Genomic DNA, 23936 nt, shown 5'->3' on the forward strand with positions numbered 1-23936 from the left:
AAGAGTCCTTCAAGGAGAAGGGCACAAGTGGTGCACGAAGTCGGTCTTCTAGGTTTTAGAAAAGGTTTTATTTAGTTAATTAGTTTTTCAACTTATTTGATCATGTTTACAAATTTGTATCACATGCATCTCATTGTTTACATCATCTGTCTTCGTATGTGAATATTCTTCCTACAATTGCCAACATTCATTCATTCATTTTCTACTGCTTTTCCTCACAAGGGTCGTGGGGGTGCTGGAGCCTATCCCAGCTGTCTTTAGGCGAGAGGCGGGGTACACCCTGGACTGGTCGCCAGCCAATCACAGGGCACATATAGACAAACAACCATTCACACTCACATTCATACCTATGGACAATTTGGAGTCGCCAATTAACCTAGCATGTTTTTGGAATGTGGGAGGAAACCGGAGTGCCCGGAGAAAAACCCACGCATGCACAGGGAGAACATGCAAACTCCACACAGAGATGGTCGAGGGGTGGAATCGAACCCTGGTCTCCGAGCTGTGAGGTCTGTGCGCTAACCACTGCAATTGCCAACATTATTTTTGTTTTAGTTAAGTTTTGTTTTTCTCGCATCACCTTTTTAATTGGTTCATTTCCAGTGGGATTATTCTCCATTAGCTCATTTACAATGTCCCCTGAACGACATGCAGTGGTGTCATTTGGAAATAATATTCATTTTGAGTCTTGAGAGCTTAAGAAAATACATTGGAACCTTGGTTAATTCATTCATGAATCTATTCCAGAAGGTCCAACTCTACCCAAAACATACCCAAACTGATTTGGTTTTTCCCATAAATGTTAACACAAATTTCCTTCTATTTTTACAATTATAGTTTAACATGAAGAAAACATTTTGAAATGAAATACATATAGAGATGAGGCAGAACTAGGACATGCTGAAGATGTCACAATGTTCTCCCAGTGGAATTGGAAGAGGTGGCCAAAGACCGGGAAGTCCGGCCTTCCCTACTGAGATACAAGTAGATAAAATGGATGGCTGGATGGATGGATGGATGGATGGATACTATGGATGCTCTGATCAATCGGCCACTGACCTGCTGGGTGTGTTCAAGAGATGAGGAAGAGTATCACAAGTGGATCAGACAAGTCCAAGTTGACAGCGCTAGCTTGGTATAGTCGGCCGTTTAGTTTTTGAAAAACTAGAAGAAACTGGAAGAAACACCCCTGACACTGCTGAAGGTCCAAGTCAATAGTGCTAGCTTGCTAGCAAATCACAAAGAGATTTACAACTATAGTGTCAAGCATTGAGATTTCACATTTTGTTCGGCGGTCCTTGAATGATCCATAGTTGCGTGCTATGTTACACAAAAGTTGCTTTGCCCATGGAACTCTATGAATCCAATTCCACCTGTTCATGGATCATCAGGCATATTTAGCACTTAAACTGGATGGTTTTCCGGGTGAACAATGGGAATTGAATAGCGATGGGGAGGGTTCTGGGAAAAAATAGACATATTGTCGATTGTGTCTTATCAGGTTTCTCAACACTCCTCCTCATCTGCCCTATTTATGTCCTCTAGTCTCTCAGTCTAGTGCCAGTTCCTTGTCTTTCATGTCAAGTCCTCACGCTCTCGATCTTTGTTCTGCAAAGCCTGGAGGCAACTGGACTCTTCTTCTTTGCAGAAAGGTTTCACCTTTAATCCAAAAGGCTTCTTCAGTTGTAAATTTTAATGTGTGTCTCTTGCGAGTTGTTGTTGTGGTTGTTGCCCGGCGTGGCCTGCATAGCAATAGGTGGTTCACCTGCCTCGTTAGTGGCCACTCTTCCTTTGGAATTAGACGACGTTTGCGGGTGAGATGTCAGGACATTGTTATTAAATAGGTCATGTCACAACCATTCCCCTCTCTTTACAGAGGGCCTTTCTAGCTTGACAATAACAACATAGAATTTCTGGGATTTGACAAAGGCCCAGTTAGGGCGCCGTTTCTAGCTTTCTTACCAGACGTTGCCTGTTCTTTGACCTCGTTACCTGCTTTACGTTAAACTCACCTGTGATTTGCCTGCCAAGTCTGCCTTTGAGTACTCCTTCATGATTTCCGTTCCCTTCGTTTGATCATTTTGCTTGGAGGTTGTACGTGTACGATATTTTTTTTGGGGGGGAGCAGGTTGTTGATGGCTTAGATAACATTTTTAGCTCTAGTGTGTTTTAATAATTATTTCCCTGCAGTGAACAGTGGAGTGTGTGGAGGAATATGTGGCTCAGAGTGTGTTGTGCATTATTTAGTATTCCAATGCTTCTTGGCACTTTGTCATGTATTTATTTAGTTAATTAGTTTTTCAACTTATTTGATCATGTTTACAAATTTGTATCACAGGCACCCTCTCATTGTTTACATCATCTGTCTTCGTATGTGAATATTCTTCCTGCAATTGCCAACATTCATTCATTCATTATCTACCGCTTTTCCTCACAAGCCTATCCCAGCTGTCTTTGGGCGAGAGGCGGGGTACACCCTGGACTGGTCGCCAGCCAATCACAGGGCACATATAGACAAACAACCATTCACACTCACATTCATACCTATGGACAATTTGGGGTCGCCAATTAACCTAGCATGTTTTTGGAATGTGGGAGGAAACCGGAGTACCCGGAGAAAACCCACGCATGCACGGGGAGAACATGCAAACTCCACAAAGAGATGGCCGAGGGTGGAATTAAACCCTGGTCTCCTAGCTGTGAGGTCTGCACGCTAACCACTCGACCGCCGTCCCGCCCTTGTCATGTATATATTTAGTTAATTAGTTTTTCAACTTATTTGATCATGTTTACAAATTTGTATCACATGCACACTCTCATTGTTTACATCATCTTTCTTCGTATGTGAATATTCTTCTGCAATTGCCAAGATTCATTCATTCATTTTCTACCGCTTTTCCTCACAAGGGTCACGGAGGGTGCTGGAGCCTATCCCAGCTGTCTTTGGGCGAGAGGCGTGGTACACTTTGGACTGGTGGCCAGCCAATCACAGGGCACATATAGACAAACAACCATTCACACTCACATTCATACCTATGGACAATTTGGAGTGGCCAATTAAGCTAGCATGTTTTTGGAATGTGGGAGGAAACCGGAATACCCGGAGAAAACCCACGCATGCACGGGGAGAACATGCAAACTCCACACAGAGATGGCCGAGGGTGGAATTGAACCCTGGTCTCCTAGCTGTGAGGTCTGTGCGCTAACCACTGCAATTGCCAACATTATTTTTGTTTTAGTTAAGTTTGGTTTTTCTCGCATCACCTTTTTAATTGGTTCTAGAGGTCTACACGGCTGTGCTTTTCCTTGGCTGCCCCGCCCCACAGCCGTGGCACGACAGCCACAGCCGTGGTGAGATTTGAGCAGCCGTCAGGCGGCCGAACAAGCGCAAAAATTAAATTACCTATTTTCAGCTCAAGATAGTATAAATTGTGTGAAAAAGATGATATAAGGAAGCATTATGGACAATATAGGTGACCTTTCAAGAAACAAATGAGGTTATCAATATTTTTTTATATTAGTTTTCTATAGCCGTGGCCACAGGCGTGGCCATGTTCTTGAGATTTCTTCAGCCTGCCCCGCCCCCTTAGCCGAGGAGTCCGGCCCGCCGTGGGGCCAGCCGCTCCGTGTAGACCTCTAATTGGTTCATTTCCAGTGGGATTATTCTCCATTAGCTCATTTACAATGTCCCCTGAACGACATGCAGTGGTGTCACTTGGAAATAATATTCATTTTGAGTCTTGAGAGCTTAAGAAAATACATTGGAACCTTGGTTAATTCATTCATGAATCTATTCCAGAAGGTCCAACTCTACCCAAAACATACTCAAACCGATTTGGTTTTTCCCATAAATGTTAACACAAATTTCTTTCTAGTTTTACAATTATAGTTTAACATGAAGAAAACATTTTGAAATGAAATACATATAGAGATATGGCAGAACTAGGACATGCTGAAGATATCACAATGTTCTCCCAGTGGAACTGGGAAGTCCAGCCTTCCCTACTGAGATACAAGTAGAAAAAAATGGATGGATGGCTGGATGGATACAAGGGATGCTCTGATCAATCGGCCACTGACCTGCTGGGTGTGTTCAAGAGATGAGGAAGAGTATCACAAGTGGATCAGACATTTTGATGAGATGGTGTCGTGGAGACAGGAATCTGACAAATTCTGAGCCTGGTGAAAAAAAAAGTCTGGAGCCTTAAGGGTTAAGATAATCAAGTCCCAGTAGTGACCCTTGAGGTACGCCACAATCCATATGAATGCATAAAGATTTATGTTCTACTGTACTGTTCTAATTTATTGATTAAGATATTATGATTAGGGTGGCATGGCGGTCGAGTGGTTAGCGCGCAGACCTCACAGCTAGGAGACCAGGGTTCAATTCCACCCTCGCCATCTCTAGCATCTCAAACATGCTAGGTTAATTGGCAACTCCAAATTGTCCATAGGTATGAATGTGAGTGTGAATGGTTGTTTGTCTATATGTGCCCTGTGATTGGCTGGCCAGGGTGGACCCCGCCTCTTGCAGAAGACAGCTGGGATAGGCTCCAGCACCCCCGCGACCCTCGTGAGGAAAAGCGGTAGAAAATGAATGAATGAATGAATATTATGATGAATTGTCTATAATCCATGAATCCTAATATGTTTTGGTGATTTGGTTTTGTTTTGGTTATTTTAATTAGTGTCACCATTGTTAAAATTGTTTCTTTATCTGTATTGGCCGTCCAAGAGTCACTTACATTTATTCATGCATTTATCTAATCTCTCATGCAAATCCTGTTGCATCAAGGAGAGAAAGCTGTTGTTTTACCATGCCGAAGTTCCTTTATGGTGTAGCATACAGAATGTGACTTCAAGGTCCACACTCTCCTCTCAAAGCCCTCTCATTAGTCTGTCTGATGGAGGAACATTATAGCTTCTACTTGATTAAATCAGAACAATCCCAGTAGCCAATATAGAAATGCCTTACTGTGGACGGCTCTGCCCATGATCTCGTAAATTCACGTGTTTGTTAGACCTTTTTATTTTGTGGACAACCTCATAAAGTCCTTAAAATCTTGACTGCACCTTTGATTGAATTAGGGAGCTACAGTATTTTATTAGGTGTACAGAATCGCAAAAAAATGTGGATTCTCTGTGTTTGCCTGCTGACCTGCTGACAAGGAAAACATAACAAAAACTTTTTTGATTTATGAAATGTACTGTATTAACAATTGCAAAAAACAATGCAGTCTTGACTGCAATGATGTACCACGTTACATTGGTAGTGAGTGGTGATGTAATTAATCAGGGTTCGATTCTCCGATTCGATTCTCCGCTTGGCATCTCTGTGTGGAGTTTACATATTCTCCCCGTGTGTGGGTTTTCTCCGGGTACTCCGACATTCCAAAAACATTGCATGTTAGGTTAATTGGCGACTGGTGACCAGTCCAGGCCTCTCGCCCGAAGACAGCTGCGATAGGCTCCAGCATACCTGCAACCCTAGTCAGGATAAACGGCATAGAAAATAAATAGATGGAGGTAATTTGCTGAACACTGATGATGGATGAATGGATGAGGCAAAGGCGACTTGCTTAGAGAAATAACTTATGTACGTCTTCTGTTAGCATTTTTAATGGTCACACGTTGTAAAAATACAGTGACTACTCCACTCTTTTAAGTGCCAATCACTACAAATAAACAGATCTAATTTCACATAGACCGCATTCGGTCTAGCCGGTTTCAGCCACTGTTCTGTCAGTCCATGTATGCGGTGGTCGGCGAGCTCAATAGCATTATTTGATAAGCTGCTGTGAAAATTGGGCGGGTTAGTTGAGTGGTTAGCGCGCAGACCTCACAGCTAGGAGACCAGGGTTCAATTCCACCCTCGGCCATCTCTGTGTGGAGTTTGCATGTTCTCCCTGTGCATGCGTGGGTTTTCTCCGGGTACTCCGGTTTCCTCCCACATTCCAAAAACATGCTAGGTTAATTGGCCACTCCAAATTGTCCATAGGTATGAATGTGAGTGTGAATGGTTGTTTGTCTATATGTGCCCTGTGATTGGCTGGCGACCAGTCCAGAGTGTACCCCGCCTCTCGCCCGAAGACAGCTGGGATAGGCTCCAGCACCCCCACGACCCTTGTGAGGAAAAGCGGTAGAAAATGAATGAATGAATGTTGGCAAGAATATTCACATGATGATGTAAAACAATGAGAGGTTGCATGTGATACAAATTTGTAAACATGATCAAATAAGTTGAAAAACGAATTAACTAAACTAATTAGCACCCCCCGCGACCCTCGTGAGGAAAAAGCGGTAGAAAATGAAAATTATGACATTGAAAAGTCTTTGGGACTGTGGGTGATGTGTGAGTTGTACATAACTCATCCATTTTATTCACTGTTTACGTTTTTCATAGCGCTGCCTAGCTGTGGTACCCCCATGTCGTCAGAATGGTACACACTTGACATTTTTGTATTCTCCAACTCCGAGACTGATAGTCCAATCATACTCCCCCAATTCGAATATTTGAAAGTGTTTGCCTTTGACTGTAGGTAATCGTTCATGATCAAGATCGGGTCTGTTGTTGATTGATTGGCTTGAAACACATTTCAGAATATCAGGTGACTCACCCCATTAAAAGTTTGGTTGTTGCCAGCTTAATGATTCAATATAATACCCCTTAAATATACATTTTCTTTTTGCTCTTTTCTTGTACAATAAGTGTAATTTTTTTTCTGTATTGGTGTTTCAGCTTGCTTCATCGGATACGCTTTTTAATCAATCGATGGTCGACCTTTACGGGTTCTTAAACACTGCTATAAACAGACCAGCCTTATCTTGTTGCTTTTAAAGATCCCCGCTGAAGAATGACCTTGGAGATGGATAGTCCAGCCAATGAAGTAGCCTTACAAGACGTCTATTAACTGTAATGTGGTCTTCTTACAGTAAAATGTCCTCCCAAGCAGAGCATCATTACTGCAGGTGTTCCACTCCAATTGATTGACGACCGATTTTTATTAGCTCCTTCAAGTGACAATCTGCTCCATAATAAGACAGTGAGAGGCTGACTGGCTGCTCGCATTTCTCGTGTGATCCCAAGGGTTCACACCCCCTTCTCCCTCCCCCCACCGCCCTTGAGTTAAGTAACAGACGCATGGACACTAACTGAGAAAATTTCTGTAGGTGAGCATCATCGTGATTAGGATTCATACACGGTATCGCCAGATTTCACTTTGGTTATTGGAGTTGCTGGCCTGCCTGGATATTTGAGCAGCTACTCCCCTTAAATGAGGAGAAGGCAGACAGAAGCACAGTGAGTCTCAGCTTCAAACTCATGTTTCTGTCTGGTTGTCCTTCTGATTCATGAGATCTACATACATATCTTTCGGAAAATAACGGAGAAACTAGAGATTTGCAGAAATTGCATGTGAATGCTGAGAAAGGCAATCTGAAGGCAAGCTGAAATGCCCAAAAAGGAATGAACGTCAAAACTGTAATGCTGTTACCATAGCAATGCCCAGAAAACATGCAAATATGCATCCTGGGGGTTATGAACAGTGGCAGTAAGTGCGATCGGACTGGATTCCGGCAAACCTGAAGGAGGCTTTCATTCAGTTGTCTCCCCGTGGAAGAAATGACAGTGATACTATATGCCAGGCATGGCTAAGCTATACAGTATGTACGGCAGGGGTCTCAAAGTCAATTTACCTGGGGGCCACTGGAGCTAGGGTCTGGGTGAGACTGGGCCGCATCAGGTTTTCCAAAAAAAAAAAAAATGTTATTAAAAACAGAAAAATGAATAAACTTTGCTTTGGTTCTGATTTTCTACAAGAAAAGCTCTGATAAAACATTCCACTGTTCTCAAATATCTTAATTTTTATTTTCTACACAAAATAAGATGAAAAATGAATAAACAAATCAAGAATAAAGAAAACCAATCAATCAGTAATAAAGAAATATAATAATAATAAAACAGTAAATAATAAAAACTTAAGAAATCACATATAGTTGGTGGGTAGACAAATTATTTTTTTTTCATATTAAAATGAACAAAGCATTATTAGAGCCCTGTAGACATGACAAAACACGACTATAGTCACATTTATACTTTTTTAATTTATAACATATTGCGCAACTGCAGGGTCTTGAGACACATGCTAACTCGCAAACTAGAGAGCTACTAGAGAGAACGGTAGCCTTCAAGTTATTTCCTTTAAACTTAAATAGCCAAAAACTTACCACTTCCACACGGATAGGGAGGATAACTATTAACAGTTATTTAACCTTTAACATGAACATTAATCAAACGTAATAATTTTTTCTGGGTACATGATACCATACAGCATCCATATCAAACTTGTGCGGGCCGCACTAACATTAAACTTTCATATCAAGGCGGGGGCCTCAAACTAGTGTCCGCGGGACACTAGTTTGAGACCCCTGATGTACGTACAGCCTATTGAGCTTTTTAATCTGGCCTCCCCGACCTTCCCAAACAATCTTATAAAAGATGTCCCCAGCAAAATGGTTTCCAGTGCTATTTTAAAGCTACCATAATTCCAAGCAGAGTATATGCACTTTCCTGTGGTGGGTCATTACCACGTTTGGGAATCGAATATCAATTGGAAGCGGCTCTGACATTCTAATTCTCCCCCAATTGTTCATTTCTTTAACTTCAGGTCCCTACGTGCGGTGATTGGCCAGAGGCATAACACCAAACAAGAAGACAAGGAAGTGTTCATCTAGTTCAACCATGGACATTGTGCAGCGGTGATCTCTTGTTGGGCTGAAATTAGCCAATTGGAATGTCCAGCTAATATAATGCTTTACCTGACGTTAACACTTTAGCTTTAGCCAACAAATTGACCCGAATTTACTCCATTCACCTTGCTTGTTTATCGTGGTGAAGTTAGTTTTTCACGTTGGACGTTGGATATTCATCTTGGTAGCTCTTAATTTCACGTTAAGGGCATTTAGATGAACAATAGTATCTGTCCCAATGGCTGGAAGGGACACAAAAAAAAGGATTGGGAATGATGGGCAAAATTCCCCAAAAAAGTATCGTTCCACTAGACTAAACTTGTGTTTCTATAAATGTGTAAATACGTAAATGGCAGACAGGGAGTGACGACTGGGGTTCAGAGTTGAGTTGAGTGCTGGCCACCATTATGGTTCTTTTGAAAATGTGAGTAAAATGTGTTCTAAACTAAAGATAAGGTTATGGTTCTTTATTTCATATTGTATGTCCAATAGCAGGGGGGCAATTTCACTCACAGATGATCAGTATGGGAATCAGCAGCATAAAACTCACATCGAAGCATCCCTGTACACTCAAAAAATAAATGTTTAGCCTCAACAAAAAAAATCAACGCAACAGTTTCCATTAGTCTTTCTTAGTTATGACAACTTAATTTGAAATTGCCTTGAACCAAGAAACAATATTGCATTGCACGAATTAGCTTTTCCTCTTCACTCAAAGCTTATTTTAAGTAATGCTTACTGAATAATTGTTGCCATGGGACAAGTTTTTAAGTTCATTCATTCATTTTCTACCGCTTTTTCCTCACGAGGGTCGCGGGGGGTGCTGGAGCCTATCCCAGCTGTCTTCGGGCGAGAGGCGGGGTACACCCTGGACTGGTCGCCAGCCAATCACAGGGCACATATAGACAAACAACCATTCACACTCACATTCATGGACAATTTGGAGTCGCCAATTAACCTAGCATGTTTTTGGAATGTGGGAGGAAACCGGACTACCCGGAGAAAACCCACGCGTGCACGGGGAGAACATGCAAACTCCACACAGAGATGCCCGAGGGTGGAATTGAACCCTGGTCTCCTAGCTGTGAGGTCTGCGCACTAACCACCAGACCGCCGTGCCGTTTTTAAGTTCATAACTCAAAATAATATGTTAAGTCGATTGACTTAATCATTTTATTCAAAGTAGTTTAATTTGTTGTCTACTTAATTATAATAACAATGCACACAGCTTTTTAAATAGCAGTAACTTTATATATATATATATATATATATATACACGTATCAAACGTATATATATATATATATATATATATATACACATATATATACGTATATAAAATTTCAGAAAAAATGTGGCTGTGGCACTTGGGTAACAGCTGTTGTAGGTAGCAGTTACACGGCTAAACTAGCTCAGTTAAACAAGCTAAATTTGACTTTTCTCAACGAAAATCTACTGTGACTAATTTAAACCCATCACTTCAGTAGAACAATTAGAAATACTTTACTCACCATGAAATGTTGCTTCAGCCTCCTTAAAATGGAAAAGGTTAATGTTGAGAAAAATGATGTTACCAAGCTAATTTTATAAAGTCATGGCAACTTGAATTTTGTTTTAAGCTTACCAACAATAAAATTTGAGTGTATATGACATGCTAAATTAAGTTCATGTAAGTTAGCAACTTGGAAAGTTTATCTAAATCAATTAATTACATTTTTACATTGCATTTATGTATTAAATCAAGTGGTGTCAACAGATACTTTTTAGAGTGTAAGTATATTTAGTGTTTTTTGTTGTTGTGTGCTGTTAGCGTTACTATTAGCACCACATGATGACAGTTGACTGAAGGACTGTAGTGTGATAGTATGGTAGTATGGTAGTATGGTAGTATGATAGTATGATAGTGTGATAGTATGATAGTAAGTTCTCCAAATGGCAAGAGACTCTTCATTGTATGTAGGAGTGACTTGTACCCAACATGGCGACTTTTCTACCTGTGTCTCCCACTCGTGCTCTAAATTCATCTTCTAGCCTTCTTTTTCCCCATCTTTCCCCCAAGGCGTCACTTCTTTCCCTCCCCTGTATGTTCTGTCTAACCTACATCCAACATCATCCTCTAGCAGGCATCTCCTGTAGTAGCCTCCAGGTCATTTTTTGGTTGGCCTGTGGCATGTTTTGTTAAAATGACATCAAACACTGCCTTGGATGATTTCTGCCAAAAAACAAAAAACCTTTGGTGGAAATAGTTTTGACACTCCTTGCCTAGACCTGGATGAAAGCTTCATAGAAATCGTTCATGTTGTCTTATCTGTGAGCGGTGATCTTAAAGATCATGTCAGTGTAACATCATGTAACATCGATATGACTTTGATATTGACTAAGAGACGCGTCAGAAAGTACAATATGGTCAGCTAATCTCCAGCTCCTGCTTCAGACTTCTGATAAGGCAAAATGGACATGACAGCCAATGGATCTGTGACTAAATGGACATGGAATTTGTATGAACACACCAGAGTGAGGAAAATGTCCAGTTTGTGAAAATAACCATGTGGACATGGCCTAAGGCAGGGGTCTCAAATACGCGGCCCGCGGGCCAAATGTGGCCCGCAGGACACTAGTTTGAGGCCCCCGCCTTGATATGAAAGTTTAATGTTAGTGCGGCCCGCGCAAGTTTGATATGGATGCTGTATGGTATCATGTACCCAGAAAAAATTATTACGTTTGATTAATGTTCATGTTAAAGGTTAAATAATTGTTAATAGTTATCCTCCCTATCCGTGTGGAAGTGGTAAGTTTTTGGCTATTTAAGTTTAAAGGAAATAACCTGAAGGCTACCGTTTAGGTCGCTAGCTCTCTAGTTTGCGAGTTAGCATGTGTCTCGAGACCCTGCAGTTGCGCAATATGTTGTAAAGAAAAAGAGTATAAATGTGACTATAGTCGTGTTTTGTCATGTCTACAGGGCTCTAATAATGCTTTGTTCATTTTAATCTGAAAAAAATAATTTGTCTACCCACCAACTATATGTGGTTTCTTAAGTTTTTATTATTATTATATTTATTTATTACTGATTGATTGATTTTCTTGATTTGTTTATTTATTTTTCATCTTATTTTGTGTAGAAAAATAAAAAGTAAGATATTTGAGAACAGTGGAATGTTGCCTAAGGTGATGGTGTCCAATGTGTGGCCCAAGGGACATCTGAAGCTCCTATCTTGTTGTTTATTGGTCCACAGAACATTGTGGACTCCTATAGAGCAGCTACGCACGATAACCCGCACAGAAAGCTTTCTAGATCTTCCAGACTCTGCACCTGCAATGTTTCCATGGGTTTGCTGCCTTCCGCGGAAATGGTCTGCGTAATTTACTTCACCTCCTCCAGGAACGCCTCCCGCTGAGCCCGCTCCAGTGTGATTGGTCACACTTCCTCCACTTGCTTGATGCACACTCTATGCACACAAGGGTTGCATTGACTTCAGTGGAACTCTGTAAAACACAGCGTGCAGAGCCATTCAAAACTGCTTTCAGGGCTCACTTCCAAATGCGCAAACCTCATTATCTGACATGTTGGTATTGTTTATCAGGAGTACACCCTGGACTGGTCGCCAGCCAATCACAGGGCACATATAGACAAACAACCATTCACACTCACATTCATACCTATGGACAATTTGGAGTCGCCAATTAACCTAGCATGTTTTTGGAATGTGGGAGGAAACCGGAGTACCCGGAGAAAACCCACGCATGCACGGGGAGAACATGCAAACTCCACACAGAGATGGCCGAGGGTGGAATTTAACCCTGGTCCTCCTAGCTGTGAGGTCTACGCGCTAACCACTCGATCGCCGTATCGCCCCATTTTGTAAATTATTATTATTATTATTATTATTATTATTATTATTATTATTATTATTATTATTATTATTATTATTATTATTATTATTATTATTATTATTATTATTATTGTTGTTGTTGTTGTTGTTGTTGTTGTTATTGTTATTGTTGTCGTTATTATTCACTTGGCGGGACGGATGTGGCCCCCTGGCCGTAGTTTGCCTACCCCTGGTGTAGATACTATCTGCAGCAAAATGGTGCTGAATAAGTAGTTTATGAGTTCACTCAGTCCGTTTACATGCACTAAAGAAAAATAAATGATTTGATAAATTAGTATAAAAATGTATCCACCACACTGTGCTCATTGCCAGCCAATCAAGATGCTTGTCAGAAATTCTGGTAGGTAATTGTTGTGTCTAATCACGTCAGCTGACACATGACATCTGATAGCACATGTACCTCATGCATTTCCTTTCCGTGCACATTTGCAGCGGAGACACGGTTGCCATGTTTTTTGGGGATGACTATAAAAGGATGACTTTAATGTCTTTCACTGGAAGGAAGCAACACTCTTGGGTAAACTTTGATATGTTTGAGTACTGGACCTTAATTGGTGGGGTTTTGCTCTTTTACCTCTGGAGGTCTGGGATTGTTTTGACCAACAAGCACAACGTCAGACATGTCTTCCAGAAGCAAGCAGTGTCCGTGTTAACTATGAAAGCGGACACTACATGGTTGCTTGTGCCACGTAGAAATGTGCAGCTTTACAAATTGTTCGTATTTGTGAATGTGTTAGGTCTTGTTTGTTGATAGTCGGAGAACATGTTATTTTTAGGGATGACCGATATTAGCTTTATGCCAAAAAATTATATGCCGATATTGTCCAATTCTCAAATTCCGATATCAGCTGATACCGATGTCTAACATGACATATCACCTGTGGTGGAATGAACAAATATTTTGTAAATATAAGTTTCCATGGGGCAGCACGGCGGTCGAGTGGTTAGCGCGCAGACCTCACAGCTAGGAGACCAGGGTTCAATTCCACCCTCAGCCATCTCTGTGTGGATTTTGCATGTTCTCCTCGTGCATGCGTGGGTTTTCTCCGGGTACTCCGGTTTCCTCCCACATTCCAAAAACATGCTAGGTTAATTGGCGACTCCAAGTTGTCCATAGGTATGAATGTGAGTGTGAATGGTTGTTAGTCTATATGTGCCCTGTGATTGGTGTGACAGGGTGTACCCCGCCTCTCGCCCAAAGACAGGTGGGATAGGCTCCAGCACCCGCGACCCTCGTGAGGAAAAAGCGGTAGAAAATGAATGAATGAATGAATACGTTTTCCATGATCGGGAAAAGAAGCTGATACCGATATCAACTGATATCGCATTTTATGCAGATATCGGGCCGATAATTAGCAGTTACGGGAATTTAGTTCCAATGCATATTGGAGCAGTTGTCCTATTTTTATTTGTGAACTGCATCCATTGACATTATAGCTCGCCGTGATGTAGTGGTTAGCTTTCTGGACTTTGGATTGGACGCCCCGGGTTTGAATCTCCACTATTAAGCACCATTGGTATTCTTCAGGAAGGGCATCCGGAATTTAAAGGGCTCAAGTCAAAAATCTGAAAGAACATCCATTGACATTACATTAAAATAAAACTTTTTAAAGTAAAACCATCAAAATGGTCTAAGGAGTGTGTGAGGGCTAACGTTAGCATAGCTACCGTATGTTAACCACTGTGCTAATATTACAGTCACGTTTTAACCAGCTATCATACTAGGTTTGTTTCACTGTTTCTCATACTCAACACTTCAAAGTGGAATTTTCCTCATTCCACAAACTCCCGTCAGCTTTTTGGAAAGCATCTTTGTCGTTGTCCTTTTTCTTGAAGTTTTCCTATTCTTTTTCCTGAACATGTGTATGTTTGTTTTTCAGCCCGGCTTTTACAAGGGTGTTGCTGGATCACAGGTGACCTTGTCCAGCCTGGTGAACCAATCCAGGGCCATGCTGGAGGAGCAAGCACGCCACCTTCTGACTGAGTCGGAGAGGCAAACTATGTACTACTACATGGAAGAGTACCGGGATGGACACATTGGCGTGGAGCAGCTGGTCATGGCGCTGTTTGAACTGCTCAACACCCACGCGAAGGTGAGCGTCATCATTATTTGCTAAGCAACCTGAACCACCAATTGCGACATAACTACAATAATCCCACGTTAATCTTGGTTCATTGTTTCCAGACCTGACTGTGATAAGTTCATTGAACTCGAATTCCTTCTTTATGAATGGAATATTTTCCTAGAGCTTAGAGGACCTGCTCATAACCTTCTAAAGGCGTTTTTTTAACATTATTAGAGCCCTCTAGACATGAAATAACATCCCTATAGTCCCATAGCATGTAAAAAATCAAAGGTGTTATTTTAGAAGCTATTTGCATATCTCACTTAATGTTGTTGTTCTTCAAAGCATCGTTAGGTATCACAAGATTAACACACTTCACCTTACATGGCAACATGGTGGAAAACAATAGTGCATTGAAAAACTAGATCAGTAGAAAACTGGATGCTAACACAAATTCTGAATGAATTCTGAATTCTGAACTTTAAAAAAAAAAATAACACCAGTGTGACTTATGACAGTGATTTGATTCAAGCTATCGGATTAAAGTCTGAATCAAATCCCGAAACATTGATGACCAAGTCCTTGCAAGTCTTAGATGATATTGTCGTGTCGGATACATAGTCATCAAAATTGTGACTTGAGGCCAAGTCGCGTGACTCAAGTCCAAACTTTTGCAACATTTTCGACTGTGTTTTCTGGATACCTTATATTTGTATTTTAGCAAATTCAGCCATTTTTATGCTTGAAAATGCTTGATTTTGGTAAAAATCAATAACAACGTCACCTCCTACCTCCATTGAGGTTTTTGCATCGGAAGAAAGACTTATGCATGTACAGAAGCTTAAACATGATCAAATATGATCAAAATACAAATACACACTAATGGAAACATGCAATGTCAACAAACTGCTGTAGATTAAAATCTTTTTTATTATTGCTTATTTTCCTCCTGTCTCTGAGAAAAGTCACTAGAAAATGTGTAAGCAGTGCTTGATTTCATTTTCGATTTTGGTTATGTAAAACAACTGCTTATGTCAAGATCAGTCAACCAGTCCAAGTGTTGTTGACATAGACTGGTTCCACTGGAATAACAATAAGAAAAATGACCATTAAGGGATATTGGTATTTGACGCAATCTTTCAAAGAGCCACATTTACAAACTTACAAAAGGGGACCTATTATGTTTTTCCCACTTTCCTGACTAATAAATGTAGTTAGAGTGTAGTATTGTCGGGTTAAATGATGCCATAGCCAGAAGCAGCCCGCTTAAGTCGCGAAAGGTACATTCATGTCGGACATGCTGTGCGTCCACAGAGGTGGAGCGAACCAGTGTTTCACTGTTGTTGTGCCGAGATTGTCTGCACGTCATCCAGGTACACGACACCAGCGGTGCCTTTGACAAAGTGTGTCCGACAATGAGTGCTCCTCCTCGGGCAGGCGAGGTGGACGCAGCGCCCTGATTCATTTATTATCAACTAAGGATCGACCGATACATCGGCCGGCAGTTTTATCGGGCCGATATTTGCGCTTTTTCCTTGTATCGGTATCGGCCGATACACGTGTGGGCTCGCCGATATATTTTCCACCACATGATTTACACTCAGGCATCCGCCGGGGCAACACCCGGCGGCACACTGCGGAGAAGCAGTCATCACGTCGATGCTAGATAAACTTAAACTACGACAGAAATGTTTTGCACATGGTTGAATATTTATTCCTTTTAAAGTTGATAATGTCGTTTAAATGTGTGTTTAAGAAAGCTGAATCCTACTGTGTTCAGTGTTTCACTATTTCAATTAATATTTGTTTAAACATGAGACCTGTAATATTTGTTATCATGGTCATTTTTTTCATGTAAATTGAGGGATCAAAAGCAGCATCGGCCCCAAAAAAAACATATCGGTCCATCCCTATTATCAACCCATATACCCACTAAATTAAAGTGTTCTTAGCAGTAGTCGGACGTAGTTTGGGAATGTCATCAATCACAGTGGAGTGGGCGTGCCCGGAGGCGGACCGCGGGTGGAATAAATTAAAACAGTTTTGGCGGGAAGCACAAATCCAAGGAAATACAGCTGGAATAGGCGCAGATTCTGGAAGATCTAGAAACTCTTCTGTGCGGGTTATTGTGTGTAGCATCGGTGTGTTGGGGTCCACAACTCAATACAAAGGGTTGAAAAATGAGCACAGTAGGTCCCCTTTAACTTGAGGTCATATATAAATGTTCATTTCCACAGACCCTCCGAGTGGACTTTTAATAACAGTATTTTTCTGCCACAGTTCTCTCTACTGTCAGATGTCCGAGGCCTGGTCACCCCGCAGGATCTGGAGCGTTTTGACGGCATGGTGTTACAACGCGAAATTCAGGCTCTGAAAGCAAGACAGGGCACAGCGGCAGCCACCGCACTCCAACCCGACTCGCTGTCCATGGTGTCGTACCCTGACACTCTGACGTCGTCCTTGGCCAGCTTCATGACCAACACCACCCTAAGCTCTGCTCGGGTAGGTTACTGCTGGGTAGAATAGGCGAATGAAATCTACTACCATGATAAGAGCTGGATGGGGGAGCCCCGGGATTAGATTAGATTAGATTAGATTAGATTAGATTGGATTGGATTGGATTGGATTGGATTGGATTCAACTTTATTGTTATTGCTCATGTCACTGGTACAGGGCAACAAAATGCAGTTAGCATCCAACCCGAAGTCCAATTTTATAAGTACCTTAGTAGTAAGTAAATGTAGAAAAAATGGACAGATCTATGTAAAAAACAGGCTATGACTATAATACAGTGAGGATATGTACAGTGATATAAATGACTATAATATGGCTATTGTAGATTATACAGATTATAAACAGTATGGATGTGACAATATATAATAACAGTAATATATACAGTATTGCAATGAAGTGACTAGAGTATGGCTATTTCAGATTATATAAATTACAGTAAACCTCAGATATATCGGATTCAATTGTTCCCACTGGTTTTGTCCGATATAAGCAAAATCCGTTATATGCGTATACCGGAAAATGTCCGTTTTACGCATATATCGGATTTAAATCCGGTATATGCGTAAATCGGATTTTATCCATTATAAAAAGGCACTTCCTTGACTATGTTTCCAATGTACCTGGACTGGGCAATGAAAAGAGACGTAAGGTAATGAGAATTTAACTTTATTGGACTCTGAGCATAACAAATTGTTAATTAAGCTAGGCCCTGTTACGCCCGTCAGGCCTACGTTATTTCCAATAGTGAGGTTAAGATCTCATTCACTGCTGTGCTAGTATTATTGACGTCACTCACTTTTATATTTGTCCTAAATCTGGAGCCAGGAGAAAGACAATAGCCAGTGGCATCAACAAGATTAGCATAACGATGCGGCCATCCGATATATGCGAGGGAAATTTAATGGAAATGCATTGGAACGGGACTGAAGATTTTGTCCGAAATGGGCGAAATCCGTTATAAAAAATCCGATATATGCAATGAATTTTTATTGGAAATGCATTACAGAAAAATTGGTTCTTTTTTATCTGTCCGTTGTGAGCGAATTTCCGATATATCCGAGTCCGATATATTCGAGGTTTACTGTATAAACAGTATGATCTATGAATGCAACAAGATATTACAGTAATATGTACAATAGTGCAATCTGTACAATAGTGCAATGAAGTAGTGCAATTAAGTGGTGGGGGGGGCATTGATCAGCGGGGGGATGTAAGTAGTGGAAGGATCACAACAGAAGTAATTTAAGGATATCTTAAATACCGTAAAATGCCTGACACGCATGTACTAAAAGTTTGCATGCATAAAAACACAATCAAGTTTGCAAAACTGATCAACTAACATGTGCAGCGAGGATCACGTCTGTCATGTCAGCAAAATAGCACTTGTCCATTTTACATGCTAGCCTTCATGAATATGCAGAATACATGCAGATTGTCAGAACTCACACAATAATAGGAGGAAGAGATGCTAATGTAATCATTTTGCACCCAGAATGTGATTTATCACACTTGCGTTTAGCATCACTTTTAGCACATTTGAAGGGGGGGTGAAGACTGGAGCGGCATTACGTACAGCTGGTCATTGTTGCGGGAATGAGACAGGCGCAATGACAGAAGACTACAGAGAGAAAGAGAGAGAGACTCTTCTGTGTACTTTGACATGTTCCTATAATACCTCATTGTTGAATAGCTTGTAGTGTAAAACACGTATATGAAATGACATAATACTGTCACTGTCATTGTAATGGTTGTCTATACGTGGCCTGTGATCGACTACACCGGTGTGTACCCCGCCTCTCGCCCCAAGCCAGCTGGGATAGGCTCCAGCATACCTCCACGACCCCAGTGAGGATAAGCAGCGTAGAAAATGGAAGGATTGAATGTTGACCGGTGTTTATTTACATCATCCACCAAGACCACCAACTCAATGGCTTCTCTGCTGGTGACAGACGATAAATCCTCATTTAAACACTGCTTTAAAAACTACAGTATAAATAGTAATACTACATGCTATTTTTTTCTATGCTCACCCAATATAGTGCTCGTTATTTCAGATCTTAGTGGAACCGGTCCTTCGAGTACAAAACTAATGAATGATAATGTAAGATAACTGATGGACAAATGTAAACGGAGTCACGACGTAGCCTTTAGCCTGGTTGACGGATTTACGGAATTATAGTAAAAAATATTTTTTTAACCAAACCAGGCAAATTTTGTAAGCTAAATCATTGCTTTTCCTCACTCGAGTAGTGGGGATGGGCTGCACAGCGGTGGAGTGGTGAGCGCGCAGACCTCACAGCTAGAAGACCCGAGTTCAATCCCACCATCTCTGTATGGAGTTTGCACGTTCTCCCCGTGCATACGTGGGTTTTCTCCGGGTACTCCGGTTTCCTCCCACATTCCAAAAACATGCTAGGTTAATTGGCGACTCCAAATTGTCCATAGGTATGAATGTAGTGTGAATGGTTGTTTGTCTATATGTGCCCTGTGATTGGCTGGTGACCAGTCCAGGGTGTACACCGCCTCTTGCCCAAAGACAGCTGGGATAGGCTCCAGCACCCCCGCGACCCTGGTGAGGATAAACGGTAAAAAATGAATGAATAAATGAATGATTTGTTATGAGAAAAATCAATTTGGTTAGCATTCGTTTTGGTTAGAGTAAGACCTTTTGGAACAAATTAATGATGCTAACCAAGGTTCCACTGTAATTTTAATAGGAATAATAATAATAAGATGGCAAGGCAAAACACGTCACAATGCTGGTCGTGTGCTGAGAAGAGCCCTGTGATTGGCTGGCAACCAGTCCAGGGTGTACACCGCCTCTTGCCCAAAGACAGCTGGGATAGGCTTCAGCACCCTTGCGACCCTCGTGAGGATAAGCAGTAGAAAGTGAATGAGTGAATGAGTAGTGGGGATATGCTGGAGCCTATCCCAGCTGACTTTGGGCAAGAGGCGGGGTACACCCTGGACTGGTTGCCAGCCAACTGCAAATCACAATCGGAGATATATGAACTTTATATCTTCCGATTCTCCAGACTATACTGTATAACTTTTTTTTTATTATTAGACAAATTAAATAGCTTTATCCTATTTACATGACAGGACATTTGTGTCTCTACATGGGTGCACGTTTACATTTTCTCATCTGCTCTGTGTAGAGAAGCAATCATATTCACTCAATAACTGCAGATTATTTTGGACTCTGTGAAAATGACTTTGGAGTGAAAGTCATTGAAATGTAACTGGATAGGAGTGATTGCTTTAGATAACTATGCTGATGTCTTGATGCCCCCCATCCGCCAACCAAAACTTGTAAACCTAGTGGGAAACACCGACCATTATCAGTTTTTGTTGTGTGTCTCTGACTGACAGATTCCACTATAGGGGCACATGTGTGAGGTCATGTCATGTTTTGGAAAGTATTGCTGTTTAACAGAATGTGGTTCTCCTCCACCGCCCTCTACTTTCACCCCACCCCCAACGATAGGAAAGGCTGCTCTGGCTGATAGATATGATGGAGGTAGGAGTCACTTCTGAAAGAGATGAAGCACCAACCCACACATGCAGGCCACATAGGGGAATGTTAAATTCCCTGTGGGTAGATACCTAGAGGATGAAAAATTCAAAACAACCTCTCCTCTTTGCTTCTCATATTTCTCCCTGAAGTCAAATTCAACATTTTCTTCCATTTAGCTCCACATAAATGATTTTGACTGTGTGTTTTATTTCTGACTGTCTCTGTTTATTTCTAATGTTGTTTACCAAATTAGACCCTACAATTTATTAATGCGACTTATTAGATGGATGTGTTTGGGCTAAAAACAAAAACAGCAAAATATATACAGTCATCCCTCGCGACGTCATGCTTGATATTTCACGGCTATCAGGCTATCAGCATAAAATGACTAAATGGACCACAATACAAATATAAGGCGTTCAGAAGATGGACTCAAAGTGGTTGTGGTAATATGTAGTATTCTACACTGGTCACTAGGTGTCAGGAATATTACTGTAATGTTTGGTTAGACACACAAGCACCAGACCCGATCGCCGGAACAACAGGCTTTTATTGCAAGTTTGAATGATCTCACAACAGCCACAATAATTCCTAACATGGGCTATGGATGCTGCTCAAAGCTCTAAGCCAGGGGTCTCAAGCTCAATTTACTTGAGGGCCACTGGAGCTAGGGTTTGGGCGAGACTGGGCCACATCAGGTTTTCCAAAAAACAAAAAAAAACGCATTTATTAAAAACAGAAAAATGAATAAACTTTGCTTTGGTTCTGATTTTCTACAAGAAAAGCTCTGATAAAACATTCCACTGTTCTCAAATATCTTACTTTTTATTTTTCTACACAAAATAAGATTAAAAATAAATAAACAAATCCAGAATAAAGAAAATCAATCAATCAGTCATAAATAAATATAATAATAATAATAAAACAGCAAATAATAAAAACTTAAGAAACCACATACAGTTGGTGGGTAGACAAATTATTTTTTTCAGATTAAAATGAACAAAGCATTATTAGAGCCCTGTAGACATGACAAAACACGACTATAGTCACATTTATACTCTTTTTATTTACAACATATTGCGCAACTGCAGGGTCTTGAGACACATGCTAACTCGCAAACTAGAGAGCTAGCGACCTAATCGGTAGCCTTCAAGTTATTTCCTTTAAACTTAAATAGCCAAAAACTTACCACTTCCACGCGGATAGGGAGGATAACTATTAACAGTTATTTAACCTTTAACATGAACATTAATCAAACGTAATAATTTTTTCTGGGTACATGATACCATGCAGCATCCATATCAAACTTGCGCGGGCCGCACTAAAATTAAACTTTCATATCAAGGCGGGGGCCTCAAACTAGTGTCCTGCGGGCCACATTTGGCCCACGGGCCGCGTGTTTGAGACCCCTGCTCTAAGCTAATGTAAGGTACATAAAAAGATACAATTAGTAAACATGGTGAAAACTGTTTAAAATGCATAAATATGTATAAATCAGTTAAAAGTATGAATAATTCATGTCTGATATATAGAATTCAATTGCAAAATCCGACACCCCGCTATTTTTAAATATGTTTGCGTCTAAAATAATCCAAATCTCCATTGTTGGTGTTTGGGTGTAATACCGAAATGTCCACTACGGGGTGCTGGCAGCGATGGTGGTATAGAGTAGGTGCTAAAACAACAGAGGAAGAATAAATCCTGATGGTGAATACACATCAAGTCATTGTGGATTGTCTGCCTTATTCTGTACCACAGGTTAGTATTAAGTATAAATAATATATACAAACAACTGTAAAGAGTGTAGAAAGTTGCTTAAGTAAACAGCTGACTGCAATGTGGTTTGTTATGAAATGTTTTGTAGAGCATTTGAACACATGTGAAATGGCTAATGCTAGCAGGCCTTAATGTATGGTGAATAGCATTAAGCAGGCTAATTGTAATATGTGAAATGTGTTAATGATATTATTGTACTAAAGATATATGAAAAGTATAAATTGGTTGTGGAAATTGTGACTAGATTGACATTTGTAGACAATGTGTTAACATCACAAATGTTTAGTGTTAATGTTAATCAGTGTTCAAATGTTTGTTTAACTGATAATGCTGGAAACAAATGAGCAACTGTTGGTGTGGTCGTCTTATGAGATCTGAAGTGTTGTTATTGAAATCCTGATTGTGAATACACATCAAGTCATCGTGGATGACCAAATCCAAAGGATTTGAAATCATACCCCTTTCCAGGTTGTGGAGGGGCAACACTACAGCTCAACAACGACCTCCACTCAGCTCCTGTTGCAACAAAACACGTCTTATTTATATCTTAAATGACTTAATTTCTCTCATTATGTCTACTAACATATTTTAGACGGTAGTACACAGGTTTTCTTTGCTCTAAGTGCAAAAATATTTGTAAATAAGGAATTCTACTTAACAGAAATCACATTCGGGTCGGAACCAATTAACCGTGATAAGCGAGGGATAACTGTATTTCTGATTACTAAGTCTTACTCTAGGTAACAACATACCAATTCTCAGTTTTCTATTGGTTTTGCAGTGAATCTCTTCTGCCGTGTTTGTTTGTCTTTTTCTATGCAGTGGAACCTCAGTTTGAGCAAAAGCATTTTTTTTTAATCTGCCTTAAAAGTGGAACAAAAAACTGTAGGTGGAACGGCCTCATGTGTGATGTCATGTGGACTAATAGTAATACTACTGATATATATATGAATTCAACAAATAACTCTTAGCAAAACACACATCTCTGTCAACAATCATGTCTTCAGTGAAGGTAAAGATAACACTAAATGTTCATTTACTCCATTTTGAAACTGATTGATTGGATTTACATTATTTGTAATGGGAAAAAATGATTTGGTTAGAGGATGTTTGTTCAGAGTTGGACCTTCTGGAAGGGATGAATGACTCTAGCCAAGGTTCCACTGTAGTTTATAAAATGCGTCCCCATCAGAATGAAGGTTTATTAGATCGGACACTCAAACACAGGGTCAAAGATGATAGTGGAAAGAAGCTTTGACTCTCACTGGATATTTCAAGCAGTATTTCTCAGTCCTTGTGTGTGTGTGTGTGTTTGTTTGTTGCTATGAAGTCATCCAGTGTGTCTGTTTGTGTTTGGGTTGTTTGACCCATGGGTGACTACTGCCACTGCTGCTTATAGCAGATTAGAAAGCTTGGTCGGTTTGGGC

General features: G+C 40.6%; 1 protein-coding gene across 4 annotated transcripts in view; it reads left to right on the forward strand.

Moving 5' to 3' along the window:
• whrna (whirlin a) overlaps window positions 1-23936 on the forward strand; it is a 160521-nt gene that overhangs the window by 111667 nt on the left and 24918 nt on the right. For all 4 annotated transcript variants that reach the window (XM_058064923.1, XM_058064926.1, XM_058064924.1 and 1 more), the window contains 2 exons: window positions 14517-14729; window positions 16983-17204. In XM_058064923.1, the coding sequence (XP_057920906.1) occupies window positions 14517-14729; window positions 16983-17204 (435 nt within the window). The remainder of the gene's footprint in view (window positions 1-14516; window positions 14730-16982; window positions 17205-23936) is intronic.

The sequence above is a fragment of the Doryrhamphus excisus genome, chromosome 2 (assembly GCF_030265055.1).
Source record: "Doryrhamphus excisus isolate RoL2022-K1 chromosome 2, RoL_Dexc_1.0, whole genome shotgun sequence".
NCBI lineage: Eukaryota > Metazoa > Chordata > Actinopteri > Syngnathiformes > Syngnathidae > Doryrhamphus > Doryrhamphus excisus.